General features: G+C 37.3%; 1 protein-coding gene across 1 annotated transcript in view; it reads right to left on the minus strand.

Annotated features, from left to right (window-relative positions):
• Positions 1 to 21,440, minus strand: part of ABCA12 (ATP binding cassette subfamily A member 12) — a 200,977-nt gene that overhangs the window by 63,513 nt on the left and 116,024 nt on the right. The window contains exons 16-23 of the mRNA XM_055573389.1: positions 18,646 to 18,810; positions 17,993 to 18,203; positions 16,062 to 16,201; positions 14,207 to 14,326; positions 7,093 to 7,183; positions 4,806 to 4,985; positions 3,927 to 4,242; positions 757 to 871 (exon numbers count right to left, since the gene is read on the minus strand). Coding sequence (XP_055429364.1) covers positions 757 to 871; positions 3,927 to 4,242; positions 4,806 to 4,985; positions 7,093 to 7,183; positions 14,207 to 14,326; positions 16,062 to 16,201; positions 17,993 to 18,203; positions 18,646 to 18,810 — 1,338 coding nt within the window. The remainder of the gene's footprint in view (positions 1 to 756; positions 872 to 3,926; positions 4,243 to 4,805; positions 4,986 to 7,092; positions 7,184 to 14,206; positions 14,327 to 16,061; positions 16,202 to 17,992; positions 18,204 to 18,645; positions 18,811 to 21,440) is intronic.

Genomic DNA, 21,440 nt, shown 5'->3' on the forward strand with positions numbered 1-21,440 from the left:
GCACCCCACTCCAGTACTCTTGCCTGGAGAATCCCATGGACGGAGGAGCCTGATGGGCTGCAGTCCATGGGGTCGCTAAGAGTCGGACACGACTGAGCGACTTCACTTTCACTTTTCACTTTCATGCATTGGAGAAGGAAATGGCAACCCACTCCAGTGTTCTTGCCTGGAGAATCCCAGGGACAGGGGAGCCTGCTGGGCTGCCATCTATGGGGTCACACAGAGTCGGACACAACTGACACGACTTAGCAGCAGCAGCAGCAGCAAGTATACTAGAATGAAAATTTGCTTTTGGGGAACTGAAAAAAGACATATATCTTTGTCCATGTCCATGTCTATATCTATACCTATATCTATATCTGTATTTATATCTATATATCTTCATTTGGACTTAATTACTATGCCAACAGTTTTCCTGCGTTAGTTATTATTATTATTAGCATTTAAACTTCCTCTGTTAATGCCTAAGTCTTACAGGTAACTTCTTGGGCAAAAATTACTGTCAGAATTGTAAACTGTATTCAGACTTTATTCAGATTTTGGTTTTCAAAAACACTTATAAGACAACTTCTATGCAATTTTTTGGGAAGACAAAATATTGCCATATCAGCTGTCTTAATGATTCATAAAATATTTTTCCATCTAATTCACCAGATATAGGTCAGGTTTCTGAGTTTGCTCAGGTATTATGAAAATCATAGTCATTAATTATATATCCAAGTAGAACTTATTTGTAATAAGAGATTCTCAACATACCTCATGAAGCCGGAGGTCTTTCTCATAAACAAGCTTTTTTACAAATGCAGCTATAAATACAACCCAGGCAACCATGAGCACGATTGGAAGAGAATAAGAGACACTGGTAAGGAAGCTGTAAGGAAAAACAAAAACAAAAACTCAGTGGCCAAAATGAATGCCACATTTGCTGATTGTAATATACAAAGAACACACTCCCTCCTACATTGAAATTATTAATATGACTATTTTATTTATTAAGTGTGAAGCTGACTTAACAGTAGGTACATGATTTTCTTGCCATAATGCTGCAAGAGTAAAACAGTTCTAGATTGTTAGATAAAATTGCCAAATTGTTTAAAGGGTGTTTGAGTATGTCCTGTTCAGGAAAATAGTTGTTCTATAGATATAACTACAAGGCTCTAAGCCTTCTGTCTAAACTAAATTCTTATGTAAAAGGCAGATTCAAAGTTAGATGATGATTGGTTTATCTAGCTAAAAGCTGTATTTTCTCAAATTACTGTATTTACTACTCTTCAGAAGCTCTTGCCCGGAAAATCCCATGGACAGAGGAGCCTGGTAGGCTACAGTCCATGGGGTCACTAAGAGTCAGACACGACTGAGCGACTTCACTTTCACTTTTCACTTTCATGCATTGGAGAAGGAAATGGCATCCCACTCCAGTGTTCTTGCCTGGAGAATCCCTGGGACGGCGGAGCCTGGTGGGCTACCGTCTATCGGGTCGCACAGAGTTGGAGACACGACTGAAGTGACTTAGCAGAAGCAAACCAAATTTCCCAAAATGAAATAAAATAAAACTCAAATAATATTTAAAATGCAAAGAACTTGGATTCCTCAAACTAATGCTCTAGGGGATGTTTCATAAACAGTATAGAAATGTTTTGTTTTTTTTTCTGGTAATGTGCTAAACTAGCAGGTCATTGGAACACTTCATTGGACTGCAAATATATTCCTGAATTGTTGGCCCATGATACCTGAATGTTCAAATGAAGTGTTTATCAAAGTTGAACATACATCAGAATCACCTGAAGGGCTCATTAAAACAGATTTCTGGGCCCCACCCATAAGCTTCTGATTTATTATATCTGGGGTGGGGTGAGGAATTTGCATTTTAAACAATTTCCCAAGTAAAGCTGATGCTGCCAGTCCAGAAACTACACTCTAATAACAATTATTCTTACATTAGCCACTGACTATGGGCTAAGGCAAAGGAATAGCTTTCAATGACAGAAACTCTAAATTGAGCTGTTTTACACCTTGGGCTCATTCTTGCCTGGAGAATCCCAGGGACGGGAGAGCCTGGTGGGCTGCCATCTCTGGGGTCGCACAGAGTGGGACACGACTGAAGCGACTTAGCAGCAGCAGCAGCCACTGACACTTTCACTTGCAGAAATGTCCCAAGGCCATTTTCTTTTTAATCTAAAAGACCAAGGAATTACCTTCAAGTTCCCCATGAAAAATGCAAATATTAATAGAACATGACATCACCATCGTTCAGTTTCACTTTAGCATCAGAAGTGCATCACCGTCAGAGATATGAAGGATTTTTGGTGGGCAAGGACTGAGGGTTGGGGCCATATCCAGTTTTTTTTTTGTTCCTGGGGAATTGTCTGGCATGGGGAAAGCACTTAAAGAATACTTGCTGAATGAATTTTGTCTTGGATCAGATCCAGCCTTGATGCTGTTTCTGGCTCTAGAATTAGGCAAAGGACTTCATTCATTAATAACAACCCTCCACTAATGTTTCTTCAAGTGACTGTGTATTTTAGGTTTGATATAGTATGAAAGAGAAAATTCTGGTTTGTAACTTAAGGACCAGTGCAGTACCAGATATTCAACTTTGGCCAATTTACTTGGATTTCAATTTTTTCATCTGGAAAGTATGGCTGATAATATTTGCTCTCACCTTATGAGGTTGTTTGGTGTAACGAATGAACTAATATATGTGAAAGCCCTTTGTATGCAACAAAGAGTTTATATGTGTACGTTGAGATGTTAGTTTGTACTCCCATGAAGAATGCAGAGTACAGCTACTTTACTCTCAAAAGACACATCCCGGTACCCACCATTCTAGGTCCTAAAATTTACAAGGGGAAAAAAGTCAGCAGGAACACAGATGAGGATTTTCATTTAATTGAACCCACAAGTCTTTACTATTGATGCAAGCTGTTGCAAGTCACTCTTGGTTCATGCAGTAAGGTCTGGACTGGCTGCTCAGAAGCGGCTGACCTTGACAGCAGGCTGATAGAATCCTCGCCTGTCAGGAAGACAGAATCCTGCCGTCCCGCATCACTGTTGCACAAAGGGCTACATAAACTCATCTCCTCTAATGCTCTTAAAGCAGCCAAAGGAGACAGAAGCATTGATAGAAACAGAAAACAAAACAAAACAAAAAAACAGACTCATCTGAATTGTATATAAACTCTATAACTGGGCTGAATAACAAGTACAATTTGTTTAAAGTACTATTCAGCCTCAAGCTTTTGTACAGGAGAATGAGCTTGAAAAACTTAGCCCTCCAACCTTATTGTCTCACTGTGGTCAGATATGGAGGAACCATCCAGTGCCCACCTGACTGGCAAATACTGTTCAAACTCGACTTTCTAAAAGCAGGATCTTTACATTTTTTGTTCATTTAGAAAAAACATTTTAGAGAAAGATTCCTACCAAATACACAGTTTCAGATAGCATAATATTTATCTTAGAGAGTTGATCAATACTGTTTTATTAAACTTTTTCCTTAAAACTAACCCTGCACTCACAGATTTTTAATTAAATTTGAGAGTTGGAAGGGATTTTAAGATTATTTTGTTTAATACTCTCATTTGACTAGAGAAAAGTAAAACCAGTGGGTAACATCAAAATCATGCAGTGATGCACTCAGGTCTGGAGTCCAGCTCTTAACTTTGGGGACAAAGTACTTGGAAGGGTAAGGGTTATGATAAAGAAAACATGGATCATTTGGTAAGAACTTTAGCATCATTTGGGTAACAGTGAGCAGCTATAATGAGCTGGGCCCTATACTGTGAACCTTTCCCTGGATACAAGCATTTGACAAAGATTTGGTCAATACTATCCCTTCCACTTGATAGCATATGAATGAATGAGAAGAAATGAATTCCAAAAAGAGTGGTTGATTATGTAAAATGCCTGCAAGTGCAGGGACTTACTTGTCTTTCATGTAGCAGGGATAAGGAATTGCTTGGACCTGGACTGCTATTTCCTGGGAGTTCCTTCCAGTCTGCAATTCAATGATTGCTCTTTCAATACTATCCTGTAAGTAGACAAAAGCCCTGCCATAGATCTGGTTGTGTGATGGAGAATTGTGTGGCCCTGGGGCCCAAATCTTGGCTCTAATGTTTCTTGTGGTCTGTGAGGTCTTGAGACTCATGCGGATGGTGTATTTTACAACTGGAGGAAGAGAGACGTTTTCAGAGTCATAGCTTCTGTGCCGGCTGCTATTAGGAGGAAGCTTAAAAATAACACCTAAAAATAAAATGGCAACATCAGAAAGGTTATTTTATGGTTGACATTATCCTTTGTTTGGAGGGTCCACATGGGGGCAGCCAAACAGGCAACTGAGTTAGTAATGTGACAGTAAGTTCAGACTTTTAATTTACAGAAAAGATTGTTAATTGAAAGTGACAATCTCAAAGATTCAATGCAGGAGTTTGAGAATATAATCACAAACTAAGTGGCTACATTAAATATTTCACTCTAAGCCACTTACTGAAATTAAACACACATATACATTAAAATGAATAATCTTGACTGATTATAAGGATGGACTCAATTTTACCCTGTAATATGTAATTCTTTTCAGCTTTAATTTTAACCATATCAACAAAATTACACATATTGAAGGCTTCTCAACCAAGATAGTTGGTTGACGACATGAAAGGTTCTTATTTCCAAGGACATCAAAGGGGACAGTGCCCTCGCCCCGGCCCTGACTACTTTTTTTTAGGTCTGGATGAAAGAAGTGACGGGAAGAATTTGGCCAATTTTAGTACAAAGAAAAGCTCAAATTCTAGTAGAATAACACTTACTTCCAAAGAGTTCATTGCTTTTGTAGAGTCTTTTAGCCTCTCTTTCCATTTTGTCTACACTTTCTGCTGCCTGAATACGGTCATATAATACACAGGAGGAAATATTCACTGTCAGGGAAGATAGTATGCTAAGCTGATCAATGAGGTCAATGCTGTTCTCTAATTTCAGCCTTAGAATATCTAAAGAAGAAAAAAAAGACACAAAGCATATTATAATGTTGTTTCTAGTAGTAATGGGACAAAGATACTGATTTTTTTGGTACGTATTAAACCTTGAACTAGATTATAAATAATATAAACTTGCAGAATTTACTCTAAAAATGTCAAATACTCTATATCTGGGAAGATGTAGCCAGTTGTACAAACGCTTATTGAGAAGAATTTTGAATTAGTTATAGATACAGTAAACTCACATACGAAGAATGTATGTATGTGTGCTCAGTACAAGCTAATTCAAAAGCTAATTCTACTCTGCTACAATTTAATTAACCAAAGACTAAAGGTGAATAATTTTAAAATTATTCTACCTGAATTATTTAGGAAGAAAACTAAAAACTAGAGGTGAAAAGTTTGAATAAACAGAAATGCTTGCTTTGTTTGGGGAGTGTTGATGTAAGAATTTAAGCAACGAACGTCTATGCAGAGTGTGTGGAACAAATAAAAAACATCATTTAATAAGTTGTAATACAGAAGCACTTCTTAGCAGACTGTGACAATCTATGACACATAGTTACAACTTTCTGATATTGTTTGATTTAAAGTCTTCTGTGAGTTATCTCTACTCATATCTGTATTAATCTAGATGATCAAGATTTTATTTCAGGTAATTACTCTGGAAGAAAAAGAATTTAATTGCTCTTCAATTTCATAAATCTTTATGAGGAAATCAACTGAGACAAAGGGTAAATATAAAATTGTAAGTTCATAAATCACTTGGCCAATTAAATTTTCACTGACTTGATCATGAATACTGAGAAGGCTGTGAATGTCATAAATTCCTCTTTACAGAACCCATACATGTCTCTATCATCCTCCAATAGAAGATTAAATTTCTCACAGAGGGCAGCTTCTTGAAGGACATCTCTCATTATAACTTAAAATAAAATGTTTTGCTTGATATAGATGTTTGTGGGGGGAGGGGTAAAACTGTGGTTGAATAGTGGCCTCCAGTGGCCACTGAAAATCAACACACCTGCAAAGGATTCTTCAGAAATGCTGGTAGATGGAATCAAAAAGCTCTAAAGAGTCAGTGGCCTCCAAATTCGAACAGTATAAAATCTCTTTAATATTAAATTAAATATACAATTATACAGATAGCAAGTCTCACTTATATGGTTATTTTAATCTTATTTTAAACTCTGAGACTCATCTCCTATATCTAAAGTTAGGAATGAAAAAAAGTATATAAGAACTTTGTAGTTTATCCCTGATATTTTGATCAAGTGTTTCCTTACCCAAATGATACTTTTAGAGAATAAATCACTAATATCTTCATTTAATCAAACAAGGTTGATATCATAAAATACATACAATTATATATAATATAAATAGGCATAATTCCTCCCCACTGGTTTACAATTTAAACACTTAAGTCCCAGTAGTGCTGGAGAGGAGAAAGAGAGGCATTAGCTCTACTGCTGGCAAATTCTGATGTTTTCAATCCCTTCCTCTTACCCATGGTTGCATAGCAACCAGGAATCAGACACAGACTGAATTAGATATCTTGCATCCCTTAGGTTGAGGGTAGGAATGTGGTAGAGGGAATGCATAAGTTCAGACAGCTTTCTTTGATCCTTTTCTGCTTGTCCCTTTTAAACGATCACGAGAGGAGGACCTGACCTTGTACAGTGATTTAGGTTTATTTTCTTTTGAGTCTCCACATTGCTTTTGTTTTTCTCACTCTATAACCTCTTCTGGTTACATTCTGAGTTAGTCAAAGCAATACTAAGGCCAGTGGAGATAAAATTATAAATGTAGCAGAAATAAACCATTTCATCTTCTGCTTTTAAAGACTTGCTTTTCACCAAGTTACCCCCAAAAAGTGTCCTCTGGTAGAAATCTACCTGTGATTGAAGAACAAGCTGCATTTACACGGAATACATTGCATTATAATTATTGAGACCAACTACACGAACTGGGTATCCAAATAATCATTACGTTTAACTGTACAATTTACTAGGAGAAAGATGGATAGATACACTCAGGATTTTAAGATCTTATATGGGACAATGCTTTTCACATTTCTGACATGACAGGTAAATAAAGGTTTTTTTGAATCTGGACTCACCGAGTTCATCTATCTGTTTCAAAAGTTCAACAGCATCGAGTCCCACGGAGAATTTTACAAAAACTTGCACAAAGGGATTCCTTAGAGTATTCTAACAAACAATAATAGGGAGTCAGTTTCAATGGACATGTTTAATCACTGTCTCTTTACTAACACCACAATGAAATGAGGTATCACTACTGGGCATTCTCAGTCCACCGTCTTGGAAAGGGTCCCATACAAATCTTCGAGAAAGAAAGAGAAGGTTTGTGACTGCTAATTCTGAGTTTTTGCTCCTCTATAGACACAAATTTGTCACCATGTAGAAGTAGCCAGATATAGCCATAATTAACCACATAGAGAAACCATGTTTAACTGAAAATGCTTTTCCCCCATAGCTACTGTATCAATTGTTTTTAACATACGTTATAGAATTTTGATGGTTCATAATTGGACTTTGTTCAGTTGAAACAAACAAAAGAGGCTTTAAAAACGGTGGTGTCTATATGGAATTTGACATCACAACTGATTTATATTCTAGTCCTGCTATTTCCTAGCTGTGAGGCTTTCAGCAAGCACTCAGCCTTTTCCAGCCTCAGGTTATTTTTCTGTAAAGTAGAATCTAACCAGATTAGTCAAATGTAAATTATTATGGTATTGTTTTATTCTATAATAAGTGCAGCTGGGTGAACACAGAAAAAATAAACTGATCATAAAACTTAAAATTACTCCATACTGATGGCAAGACTGAAATTTTTTTAAAAAGTGTTTAAAATATAAAGACTCTTTTCTCCACACCCTCTCCAGCATTTATTACTTGTAGACTTTTGGATCGCAGCCATTCTGACTGGTGTGAAATGGTACCTCATAGTGGTTTTGATTTGCATTTCTCTGATAATGAGGGATGTTGAGCATCTTTTCATGTGTTTGTTAGCCATCTGGATGTCTTCTTTGGAGAAATGTCTATTTAGTTCTTTGGCCCATTTTTTGAGAAGCAACCTAGATGCCCATCAGCAGATGAATGGATAAGAAAACTGTGGTACATATACACAATGGAGTATTACTCAGCCATTAAAAATAATACATTTGAATCAGTTCTAATGAGGTAGATGAAACTGGAGCCTATTATACAGAGTGAAGTAAGCCAGAAAGAAAAACACCAATACAGTATACTAACGCATATATATGGAATTTAGAAAGACGGTAACAATAACCCTGTGTACGAGACAGCAGAAGAGACACTGATGTATAGAACAGTCTTATGGACTCTGTGGGAGAGGGAGAGGGTGGGAAGATTTTGGAGAATGGCATTGAAACATGTAAAATATCATGTATGAAACGAGTTGCCAGTCCAGGTTCGATGCATGATACTGGATGCTTGGGGCTGGTGCACTGGGACGACCCAGAGGGCTGGTATGGGGAGGGAGGAAGGAGGAGGGTTCAGGGTGGGGAACACATGTATACCTGTGGTGGATTCATTTTGATATTTGGCAAAACTAATACAATTATGTAAAGTTTAAAAATAAAATTAAAAATATATATATAAAGACTCTAATAGCTATCTCCCAAATTAGGAGACATAACTTCTACCACTGAAGTTATCTACTAGGTAATACTTATTGAGTTCTTACTATGTGCTGGGTACTGTCTAATAGAATATACCTTGATTTTCTCACTTAGTTTTCCCTAATACCTAGACATAAGTACTATTACTATCCCCAGTTCATAGATGACAAGGCTAGGACTCAAGAAGCTCTATAAATTCCTTAAGAATGTACAATTAATAAGGGCCAAAGGGAAAGTCGAAGAGAGAGACTTCAACTTGATTAAAGAAATGTTTATTCATCTTATGTATGAATTCATGACTTCGTTTTTATGTGAGCTAGGCTTAAGTTGTTTTCTTTTTAGAGGATAGTTCAGTACCACTTATTATTCTGTCCTTCTTACCATTATCTCATTTAGTTATCATGGAGGTAAATGATTAAGAATAATATGTATTAATATAGCATATATAATTTGCTAAACATATGGCTCCTAAGGAACCTAAGTGTAGTTGGCAGCATGAAGACAGATGGCTATCACACAACTATATACGATGATAACCCAAGTTTTTTAAAATCTAATTATTTACTAGGAATTTGCTCATTGTAGAAAATCTGAATCAGAGCATTACTAATAAACAAAGCACTATGTTAGTTCCAAGTCAGAGATGATCCAGCAAATTATTTCCACTCTCTTACTGTTCCTGTTACAATCAATCCTGTCTATGATATAGAATATTATTTTCAAATGCTTCCACACAATGTAATCTTCACAAGTCTGTGAAGCAGTTATCAACAGACCCATTTTAGAGTTTCATAAACTGTAAAAAGTATTTTAAGTCATTTGCCTATGATTTCACAATGGCAAAGCCAGGTCATGTACTAAAATCTTGAAATATCAAATTCTGTACACATTTTCAGGAATAAATTTTCCTCAATAATTAAGAATAATAACTTATTTTGGTCTAGAACAGAATAAAGATACTCTCATTAGATGGTGATACTTTTATGAACATGGTCACAGAACTGAATGATGATCCGTTTATGAACAAGGTCACAGAATTTTCTTCTTACCAAATTACTGTACTTTGGAACTATTATGCATAGATGATGTCCCTTGTTAATTCACTTCTTTAGCCAGCAAAACTTTCCTTAATGAAATAATATGTGTGGGATTTTTATCTGTTCACTGAAAAAAAGTTTCAGGAGAAAAGAGCAATTTCTCACTGAGGAAATACATGTGTCAATAAGGCATTGTTTATGTAGCCCTTATTATCTGAAACTCACTAAAAAAGGCCACTTGGAATGAACATTTGTGATTATCAGATGTAGGGAGTGGGTAGATGGGGAATTGGATGAAGGTGGTCAAAAGATACAAACTTTGAATTATAAGATACCAGGGATGCAATCTACAACATGATGACTATTAATTAATACCGCTGTACCACACAAAGGAACGTTGCTAGAATAGATCCTAAGAGTTTTCATCACAAAGAGAAAATTCTTTTTTCCTTTATTTTTATTGTATGTACATGAGATGATAGATGGTAACTAAATCTACTATGGTGATCATTTCGTAATGTGTGTGTGTGTGTTCAGTTGCTTCAGTTCAGTTCAGTCGTGCAGTCGTGTCTGACTCTTTGTGACCCCATGAACTGTAGCACGCCAGGCCTCCCTGTCTATCACCAACTGCCGGAGTCTACACAAACCCATGTCCATTGAGTCGGTGATGCCATCCAACGATCTCATCCTCTGTCGTCCCTTTCTCTTCTTGCCCTCAATCTTTCCCAGCATCAGGGTCTTTTCAAATGAGTCAGCTCTTCGTATCAGGTGGCCAAAGTACTGGAGTTTCAGCTTCAACATCAGTCCTTCCAATGAACACCTAGGACTGATCTCGTTTAGAATGGACTGGTTGGATCTCCTTGCAGTCCAAGGAACTCTCAAGAGTCTTCTCCAACACCACAGTTCAAAAGCATCAATTCTTCAGCGCTCAGCTTTCTTTATAGTCCAACTCTCACATCCATACATGACCACTGGAAAAACCATAGGCTTGACTAAATGGACCTTTGTTGGCAAAGTAATATCTCTGCTTTTTAATATGCTGTCTAGGTTGGTCATAACTTTCCTTCCAAGGAGTAAGTAAGTGTCTTTTAATTTCATGGCTGCAATCACCATCTGCAGTGATTTTAGAGCCCTAAAAAAATAAAGTCTGACACTGTTTCCACTGTTTCCCTGTCTATTTCCCATGAAGTGATGGGTCCAGATGCCATGATCTTAGATTTCTGAATGTTGAGCTTTAAGCCAACTTTTTTACTCTCCTCTTTGACTTTCATCAAGAGGCTCTTTAGTTCTTCACTTTCTGCCATAAAGGTGGTGTCATCTGCATATCTGAGGTGATTGATATTTCTCCCAGAAATCTTGATTCCAGCTTGTGCTTCTTCCAGCCCAGCATTTCTCATGATGTACACTGCATATAAGTTAAATAAGCAGGGTGACAATATACAGCCTTGATGTACTCCTTTTCCTATTTGGAACCAGTCTGTTGTTCCATGTCCAGTTCTAACTGTTGCTTCCTGACCTGCATATAGGTTTCTCAAGAGGCAGATCAGGTGGTCTGGTATTCCCATCTTTTTCAGAATTTTCCACAGTTTATTGTGATCCACACAGTCAAAGTCTTTGACATAGGCAATAAAGCAGAAATAGATGTTTTTCTGGAACTCTCTTGCTTTTTCCATGATCCAGCAGATGTTGGCAATTTGATCTCTGGTTCCTCTGCCTTTTCTAAAACCAGCTCGAACATCTGGAAATTCACGGTTCACGTACTGCTGAAGCCTGGCTTCATTCCAATCCCAAAGAAAGGCAACACCAAAGAATGCTCAGTTGCTTCAAGTGTGTCCATCTCTTTGTGATCCCACTGACTGTAGCCCACCAGGCTCCTCTGTCTGTGAAATTTTCCAGGTAAGAACACTGGAGTGATTTGGCTTTTCCTACTCCAGGGGATCTTCCTGACCCAGAGATTGAACCCGTGTCTCTTTGTCTCCTGCATTGGCAGGTGGGCTCTTTACCATGAGCACCACCTAGGAAGCCCAATCATTTCTCTATATATCTCAAACCATCTTGCTCTACACCTTAAACTGATACATTGATTATGTTAATTATTTCTCAGTAAAACTGTGGGGAGAAGGAGAAAACTGACATTTAATCAAAATAATATTGTGTTTAAGATCAGAGAAAGTAGGATATTTAAAAAATGGACATATTTAAAATCAGAACTACATTTAATAGAAAAGTGTGGGGAAGACATTTGATGAAAAGTTTATTTTAAATTATGGGCTTCCCTGGTAGCTCCTCTGGTGAAGAATCCACCTGCAATGTGGGAGTTCAGTTCAGTTTAGTCTCTCAGTCATGTTCGACTCTTTGCGACCCCACAGACTGCAGCACACCAGGCCTCAGGCCTCCCTGTCCATCACCAACTCCTGGAGTTTACTCACTCATGCCCACTGAGTCGGTGATGACATCCAACCATCTCATCCTCTGTCGTCCCCTTCTCCTCCTGCCCTCAATCTTTCCCAGCATCAGAGTCTTTTCAAATGAGTCAGCTCTTCACATAAGGTGGCCAAAGTATTGGAGTTTCAGCTTCAGCATCAGTCCTTCCAATGAACATTTAGGACTGATTTTCTTTAGGATGGACTGGTTGGATCTCCTTGCAGTCCAAGGGACTCTCAAGAGTCTTCTCCAACACCACAGTTCAAAAGTATCAATTCTTTGGTGCTTAGCAACGTGGACGGAGAAGGTGATGGTACCCCACTCCAGTAACTCTTGCCTAGAAAACCCCATGGACGGAGGAGCCTGATAAGCTGCAGTCCATGGGGTCACGAAGAGTAGGACTCGACTGAGTGACTTCACTTTCACTTTTCACTTTCATGCATTGGAGAAGGAAATGGCAACCCACTCCAATGTTCTTGCCTGGAGAATCCCAGGGACAGGGGAGCCTGGTTGGCTGCTGTCTATGGGGTCACACAGAGTCGCACAGAGTCGGACACGACTGAAGCGACTTAGCAGCAGCAGCAGCAGCAACGCAGAAGACTTGGGTTCAATCCTTGGGTTGAGAAGATCCCCTAAAAAAGGGAACAGCTACCTACTCCAGTATTCTGGCCTGGAGAATTCCATGGACCATCCTAGGGGCTGCAAAGAGTCAGACACAACTGAATGACCTTCACTTCACTTATATTAATTGTGCTAAATATCTATTTAGAAATTAGTGTTATATTTCTAATAAAATTTAGGTTGCAATTGTAATTATGAGTAAAATGCAAGTGAAGTGGCTCAGTCGTGTCCAACTCTTTGCAACCCAATGGACTGTACCTACCACGCTTCTCCGTCCATGGGATTTTCCAGGCAAGACTACTGGAGTGGGTTGCCATTTCCTTCTCCAGTGGATCTTCCCGACCCAGGGATCGAACCCAGGTCTCCCGCATTGTAGGCAGACGCTTCACCGTCTGAGCCACCAGGGAAGTCCCTAATTATGACTATTAGTCAAGATGGGTAAAACATCTTTTGGGTATAACTTTTTTACCAAAATTGTATGACACAAATTCTTTGTTCTATGTTTAACTTTTTGAGCCATGATTATAAAGAAGGGAATTTTTGTTGTTGCTGTTGCAAAAATCTTCTAGGGCTTAATCAATTCTCCAAGGGCCTCTATCAATTCTTGGACTATCCAATCCATACTATTTTGAAGTTCCTAAGTTGTCACCATTCCTGAAAATGTTCTCTTCTCCCATTGATAATGGGTCTAACTCTGCTGCCTGATGTTTGGGCATACTAAGTCGCTTCAGTCATGTCTGACTCTCTGCAACCTTATGGACTGTAGCCTGCCAGGCTCCTCTGTACAGGGGATTCTCCAGGCAAGAACACTGGAGTGGGTTGTCATGCCCTCCTCCAGGGCATCTTCCCAATCTAGTGACTGAACCCACATCTCTTATGTCTCCTGCATTGGCAAGCGGGTTCTTTATCACTAGCCTGATATTTAGCTGCCAATAGCTCTCTTGGTGATTGGAACATTCCCAACATTACTTGCATCCTCTTCAGAGATTTCTGCATCTTTTATGAGAATTGAGATGATACTTTTCAACTTGTGTGTGTTGTATTTGAGGTGTTTTGTCAAATATTTCAACCAAAGAACTACCTAAATTTAATATTCTTCTTCAGAATATCAGTACTTTAGGAATTCTGGTTTAGTTAAAATAGCAAAACATAACTTAGAGAAATAAAATAAGCATATTTTAAGTAGATTTTATGGCATTTTAGTTTTGGAAAATAGATTTATATCACTAAGTGTGTGTCAGAATTAACTTGTAAAATGATTTATCTCTGAATTACATACAGAGAAACTGTGGTATAAGGTGAGGAAGGTTACAAACATGAATGACATATCTGTTATCCTGTCTCACACCTGCTGTCTGGAGGAGAGGCAATTTTAATCTGTTGAATGTGGATTCTACATTACTAACTGCCCATTCTCCTAATGAAGGTGATTCAAATCTCAACAAAGTATAATCCATACAAAAGGGAATGACAGAACTGTCTCCCACCTGGAGCATTGGAATCGTCTGGTTTAACAGTTGGAAGGAATTCATGAAAAGCGGTGACTTATCCATCCACTCTTGAGATTTTTCTCTTAATTCTGCCAACTGCCTGAGGGTTATATTAGACTAAAAGACAAAGAAACAGAAATAAATCTGGCCCATTGGTATTTTTCCTGTATTTCTACAAGATATCTCAAGGTTGTTTTGTTATATAACTCTAAGAAACAGTTCTAAAAAGTAGAGTTAGTAAAACATTGTCAGAAATTTCCCACATGGTCAAAATTTTTTAAGTGGCAGCTTTTATAGGGTCAAGGTTACAAATAAAAATTCTGGAAAATTTAAGGTTTACTTTATGTCCACTGAAAATGTATAGCTGAAAGGAAAACACATCTTCTGGAATTCTCACAAGTTACCCACTTTTAGCAATGGTACATTTAACTTTACTACTAGAGAAACATTCTAGTTCAAGGATATAAGAAGACGGATGCTTTCTTGTAATGCTGGCGGAAAGGGATGTGTATAGCTTTTTCTGGAAAGCAATCTGATGACAGTCATTAAAATAGAATACAATATTCTTCAGTCCCTCAATCTTAAACATTCACCTCAGTGAAATAAAAATATCCCTGTGTCAAGTCATATACACAAAGTATTTGTTGCCACATTACTTACATGAACAACAACAACAAAAGTAAACACTAGAAATAAAAAGAATGTCCAACAACTGAGAATTGACAGAGTATGAAAAAATGTTCAGTCTTCAAAAAGAATGAATAAACTGTATCTACTGAATTGGAAGAATTTCCACAAGGTATTGCTGTGTGACTAAAGTAATATGTAGAAAAGTATTATAATGAAGCCTGATTTTAATAATGCAAACAATGACCATTCTGCATATGAATGCATCCAGAATAATAATATATAAAGGATTAGAGGAATGTACATAAATTATCAAAAGCCACATCTTTGAAAGTTAACATTCATTAGTTTACATGAAAGGAAGAGCAGGATCAAGCAAGGAGAAAAATATGAGAGGCAAGCAAAACAAAAAAACTACCCTTAGAAAATAAGCATTTAATGACTTCATTTGTGCAAAATTATGGAGAAGTGTGCAGCCAATAAAGCAAATAAGATATTAAAACACAAATAGTAAAAGCAAAGATCATTCTGGAAATCAGTGATGACTTCATGTCTATTTTTATATAGACCAATATTTACATAAACTATAGTTTAATGACCAAGTAATGATAAAGTATAATTTTTTTACCTTCACTCTTATCATTTTGAAAGTATCAAGTTTATAATTCAAATCACTAATGTCAAATTTAAGAATGAGAGAAAAAGGCTATTATGGTTATACTATGTAGTTGATAAGTATAGTTACTGTTAATAATGCTGTCTTTCTCAACATCTATCTTGTATATAATTATAGGATGTTAAATTGCATAACCAAATATGAATCCTATATGAATTGCTATAATTTAGCAATTGCTTTTGTTCAAACTAGCTATATATGCCCACTATTATTTTTTCTAGTGCCATTATTTTTACACACTTTGAAAGTTAGATGCCAGCTGTAGAAAAATTTCCTGCTTTGGGTGATAAATTGAAAAGTCTGAGGTCATGCTACAACTAACCTCATTCTCAAGTGTCAACATGGTTCATTTCTCTTCAAGGAGCTACTATCCAGTCTACATCGTTACACATATACAGGGCAGAAGTTGAGAATTGTTAAGAGTTTCAGAAAGCCAAAGGTAAACAGTATGTAAGCTAGAAAAATATCTGAGCCAACTAGAGTAAATTTGGAAGCTGACTGCTTTAAAGATCATCTTAAGATAGAAACTTTGAGTATTAATGGTCAAACCTTTTCCATTATCGCCTTTGTGACGGGGGTGTATGGTGCATACAAAATCCTTCCCAACAACATAGGTTTCAAGAAAGCCCAAATCACCAGTCCAGCAGGCATATTAATGATGTCCTTATAAAGGGAAAAGCAAAACGGTGCTGCAAAGAGAAAGCACAATAAAATCATTTAATATATATTTAAAATTTATTTATGGTAAATTGACAAAAATTATTGTTACAACACCCCAAAATACATGTCTTGTATGTCCTTTGCTATCAACAAATGCAAGGCATCTGGTATCAAAGTAAGAAAGCATAGTAACACATCCTTTTTGGGTGTAAGTTTAATCTAACAAGAAAGTGCATAATAAGTGATGGCATTTTGCCAAGAGGAAAGGTTAGAAAGGTTGAAAACCACATTTCAGAATGTCTTCCAACAGATCTTCTTCACTTAATTTTACAAAATATACAAAATTCTGCTATTGCAACAGATACATAAGAGCTGTCCAATAAATGTTTGCTGGATGAATAAAAAGATGTATAAATGTGTCAATCCAATTGCTCTACTAAACACCCCATATTGCTCGGAAGAACTCAGCTGATCATATTTCACATCTCAAAGCTTATAGATCAAATAAACAGCTTTGATGTGCCACTGAACATTTGTAGTTCTCCTACAGTCATGAAACTCTTTTATGTGTGAGACAAATTTCTAATTCTAAAAAGTTAAGAAAAAATACTGAGCAGATTTAAGGCACGTTATTGTATCATTCACTGGCAAGGTGTAGTGGTTAAGAAGCTAGACTTGGCGGCAGATTGCCTGGGTTTCAATCCTAGCTTTGTTTTTTCATGTTGGGCAACTGTGGCCAGGTTACTTAGTTACTTTGTGCCTCATTTCTCTTGCTAAGTTGCAGCTATAGTAGCACCTACCTCATAGGGTTGTTGTGAAGAGTGAATGAGTTGATATGCAGAACATGCTTGATGTGTGGCAAGTGCTATATGAATGTCTTCTTTGGGAAAATTAATGCTTCATTTAAAATAAAATGCTAAGATTACAACACACCATTTAAAAAAAAAATTAAAAATGGGGAGAAGACCTGAATAGTCATTTTTCCAAAAAGGAAATGCAGATGGCCAATAGGCACATGAAATGATGTTCAACATTGCTAATTAGGAGGGAAATGCAAATCAAAACTACAATGAGATATCACCTCACACCTGTAATGATGGCCATCATCAAAAAGAACACAAATAACAAATGATGGCAAGGATGTGGAGAAAAGGGAACCCTGGCACACTATTGGTGGGAATGTAAATTGTTACAGCCACTGTGGAAAACATTATGGAGTTTTTCTCAAGAAACTAAAAATAAAACTACTCTATGACTCAACACTTCTACTTCTGGGTATATACCCAAAATAACCAAAACACTACTTTAAAAAGATACATGCACCCCAATGTTCATAAAGACATTTTTTACATTTACCAAGATATGGATGCAACCTAAGTGTCCATCAACAGATGAATGGGTAAAGATGTGGTATATATATCCACAATGGAATTTTAGTCATAAAAAAGAATGAAATGTTGCCATTTGCAATAACGTGGGTGGATTTGGAGGACATTATGCTAAGTGAAATGTCAGACAAAGACAAATACTGTATGTCATTTATATGTGAAAACCAAAAACCACAACAAAATAGTGAATATAACAAAAAAGAAACAGACTCACAGCTATAGCAAACAAAGTAGCGGTTACCAGTGGAGAAAGAGAAGGAAGAAGAGACAAGAGGGTGTAGGGTACTAAGAGGCACAGACTACTATGTATAAAATAAGATACAAGGATTTATTGTACAACAGAAGGTATATAGCCAATAAAAAACAAAGACTAAGATTTAGTAGACAATGTTAGCAGGTGATATTATCATGCTGATTTTGAAGTATACTCACTGGCATGTAAGGGAATTCCATACTTTGCAGCAATTTGCTCTTTACTTAATTTATGAGTTAGAAAGTCCTTAGTGTGATTGCCTTTCTGCCTCTGAGAAGAGGGCAGCAAGGCAACTAAATATTCAGTGGTAATTCCTTGGGAGCACAGTGCTTGGGAAATGGTACTAAATGATCCCTGGGGAGTGTTTATCCGGTTGTTTCTGTACATTGCCTGTGAGATAAAAATACATGATTTATTAACATTATATGAGCTATAAATGCTATTGAAAACAATATGAAAAACCTGATAATGTTTGGAGAATTCTTTCAATTCCACAATTTCTTTAAAATAGTATCCCAAATGCAAATGCAAATGCTAAACTTCTGCAATTCAAGAGGCAAAAACTTTTGCCATAGTAGAAGAGTTTTTCTGAAAGTGACTTTGGACAACGTACTCTATCTGTAGCTGAAGGTATTATAACTAATCTCAAAAGTTAAGCCCCACTCCCATATTCTTGCCTGGAGAATCCTAGGGACAGAGGAGCCTGGTGGGCTACCGTCTATGGGGTCGCACAGGGTCGGATACAACTGAAGCGACTTAGCAGCAGCAGCAGCAAAAGTTAAGATGACAAAAGGAATTTTCCAGCACGAACATTACTGGGCGGCTTTTCTACCTGTGTTAGTGGAAAACTTCTGGGCAGATGCATTTGTTTCAGGGACCTCATTTTGTCTAGCAGCGGTCGTGTGCCAGAAGCCATCTGATTGAGGATCTCTTTTAGCCTTACGAAGAGTTCTATCATCTTTTCTATTGGCTTTTGATTTTCCCTAGGGAAAAATACCTAACAGGAACAAAAAAGAAAAGAAATTATTTTTTTTGTGGAGAAACTGGAACCCTCCCACACTGTTGGTGAAAATAGCAAAAGGTACAGTCACTTTGTAAAATATTTTGGAAGCTTACTAAATAAACATAAATTTACCATACAACCAAAAATTTGATTCCTAGATATTTACCCAACAGAAATTTAAAAAATATGCCCACACAAAGATTTGTATGGGAATGGCTATGGCAGCATTATTTAGAATAGCCAACAAGTGGAAACAATTCAAATGGATGGATAAACAAAATGTATGTCTGTAAACTGGAAAACTATTTGACAAAAGAAAGAAATTACACACTGACATGTTACAACATATATGAAACTCAAAACATTATACTAAGTGAAAAAAGCTAGATACAAAACCCACAAATTGTACGATTCAATTTAAATAAAATGTCTAAAAATGACAAATCTATGGAGACATAAAATAGATGAGGTGGTGCCTATGCTAGAGGTCAGAATAAGATAACTGTAAATGGACAGAAAGCTTCTTTTTGTGTTGAAAATTGCGTTTGGGATTGTTATAAAATCATATTGTGGTAACAGTTGCACAATTCTATAATTGGCTTAAAAAAACCCATTAAACTATACCCTTAAAGTGAGTGAGTTTTAAAATATATAAATTATACCTCAATAAATTTGCCAAAAATAGGTGATTTTAAAAGTCAGAAAGGCAAATGTCAATTACATAATTCTTCATGTACACTATTATTCAAAAATCACAATTGCTCCTTAAAATCAGAAAAGCTCTGTCAAAAATCTCACATGGTTTATCAGGCTTAATCATAATCCCACAATGCATTTCTGTTGCAGGAAAAAAATGCTGAAATTATTTTTTTAATGTACATTTTATTCTCTCATTCACTCATTTATTCAATAAACATTAATCGAGTGCCTGTTATGTTCCCAGCACTGGGTGAGGTGATGGGTATCAGTTCAGTTCAGTTCAGTTGTTCAGTCGTGTCCAACTCTTCGCGACCCCATGAATCGCAGCACGCCAGGCCTCCCTGTCCATCACCGAGTTCACCCAGACTCACGTCCATCGAGTCAGTGATGCCATCCAGCCATCTCATCCGCTGTCGTCCCCTTCTCCTCCTGCCCCCAATCCCTCCCAGCATCAGAGTCTTTTCCAATGAGTCAACTCTTTGCATGAGGTGGCCAAAGTATTGGAGTTTCAGCTTTAGCATCATTCCTTCCAAAGAACACCCAGGACCGATCTCCTTTAGAATGGACTGGTTGGATCTCCTTGCAGTCCAAGGGACTGGTGATGGGTATAGTAGTGCCCAAACTGGCATCATCCTTTCACTCAGGGAGTTTTGTATTAATAGGAAGAACAGATATGAGATAAATCAATGAATAAAAGGCTGGGTAATATGAGAAGGTAGGGAGTTTAGCTGAGAAATCAAAAGAAGTCTTTCCAAGATGACACCATAAAGGAGAGAATGAACAAACCATAGGAGGAATAAGGAGACATAGGTAGTAGAGGGGTAAAGATCTGTGAAGTTCCTCAAGAGGGAAAGCTGTTGACATGTCCAAGGGGGTCAAAGACCACTATTGTGAGCACAAAATTCAGTTGAAGAAATGTTACAAAGACAGAGCTGTCTCTATAACACAGCTATTAACTGCAATCAGATTCATTTTTTTTCTTCCAGTTCTGCCAAAATTCTAGGCAGTCCTACATTGATTTGAAATAAATTGATTAATGATGAGAAATTTTTCATTATTTTTATTTGCAGTTCCTGAAAGAACTGGGAGAAGGCAATGGCACCCCACTCCAGTACTGTTGCCTGGAAAATCCCATGGATGGAGGAGCCTGGTAGGCTGCAGTCCATGGGGTCACACAGAGTCGGACACGACTGAAGCGACTTAGCAGCAGCAGCAGCAGAAAGAACTAGGAATGGTCTTCTGCTTGTAAAATGCACATATTTAATTACTAAACAAGAAATAGTTTGATGTGTGCACTACAGAAACATTGTAAGATGAACATTAAAAGTTTAGATGAAAAACTTAATAATTGCAGTTTTTCTGCATTTTAAGTCATATTCATGCTCAGTCATATCCAACTCTTTGTGATCCCCTAGGCTGTAGCAAACCAGGCTCCTCTGGCCATGGAATTTTCCAGGCAAGAATACTGGAGTGTGTTGTCATTTCCTACTCCAGGGTATCTTCCTGACCCAGGGTTTGAAACTGCATTTTTTGCTTCTCCTGCATTGGCAGGTGGATTCTTTACCACTGCACCACCTGGGAAGCCATACATCATAGTTTATGTAAAATAACTATTGTTTAGTTAATGAGTATTTGCTAAGTTCTTCTATGGGCCAGGCACTGTTTTTGGTATTTGAAACGTTTCAGTGAACAAAGAGGCCCTTATGGAGCTTATAGCCAAATAGAGGCAGACAGAAAATAAACAAAAGTGAATATTAAATAGAATACATAGTATGCTGGAGGTGCACTAGAAAACGAACAGAGCAAGGAAAGGAGGTTTGAGAGTGCTGTAGATGAGGTTGGTTGTATTTTAAATAGGACTCTCATGGTACCTTATTGAGGTCAATGTTGAATAAAGACACATAGTTCTGGAAATCACAGGAAGG

The sequence above is a fragment of the Bubalus kerabau genome, chromosome 3, assembly GCF_029407905.1.
Source record: "Bubalus kerabau isolate K-KA32 ecotype Philippines breed swamp buffalo chromosome 3, PCC_UOA_SB_1v2, whole genome shotgun sequence".
Taxonomy (NCBI): Eukaryota; Metazoa; Chordata; class Mammalia; order Artiodactyla; family Bovidae; genus Bubalus; species Bubalus kerabau.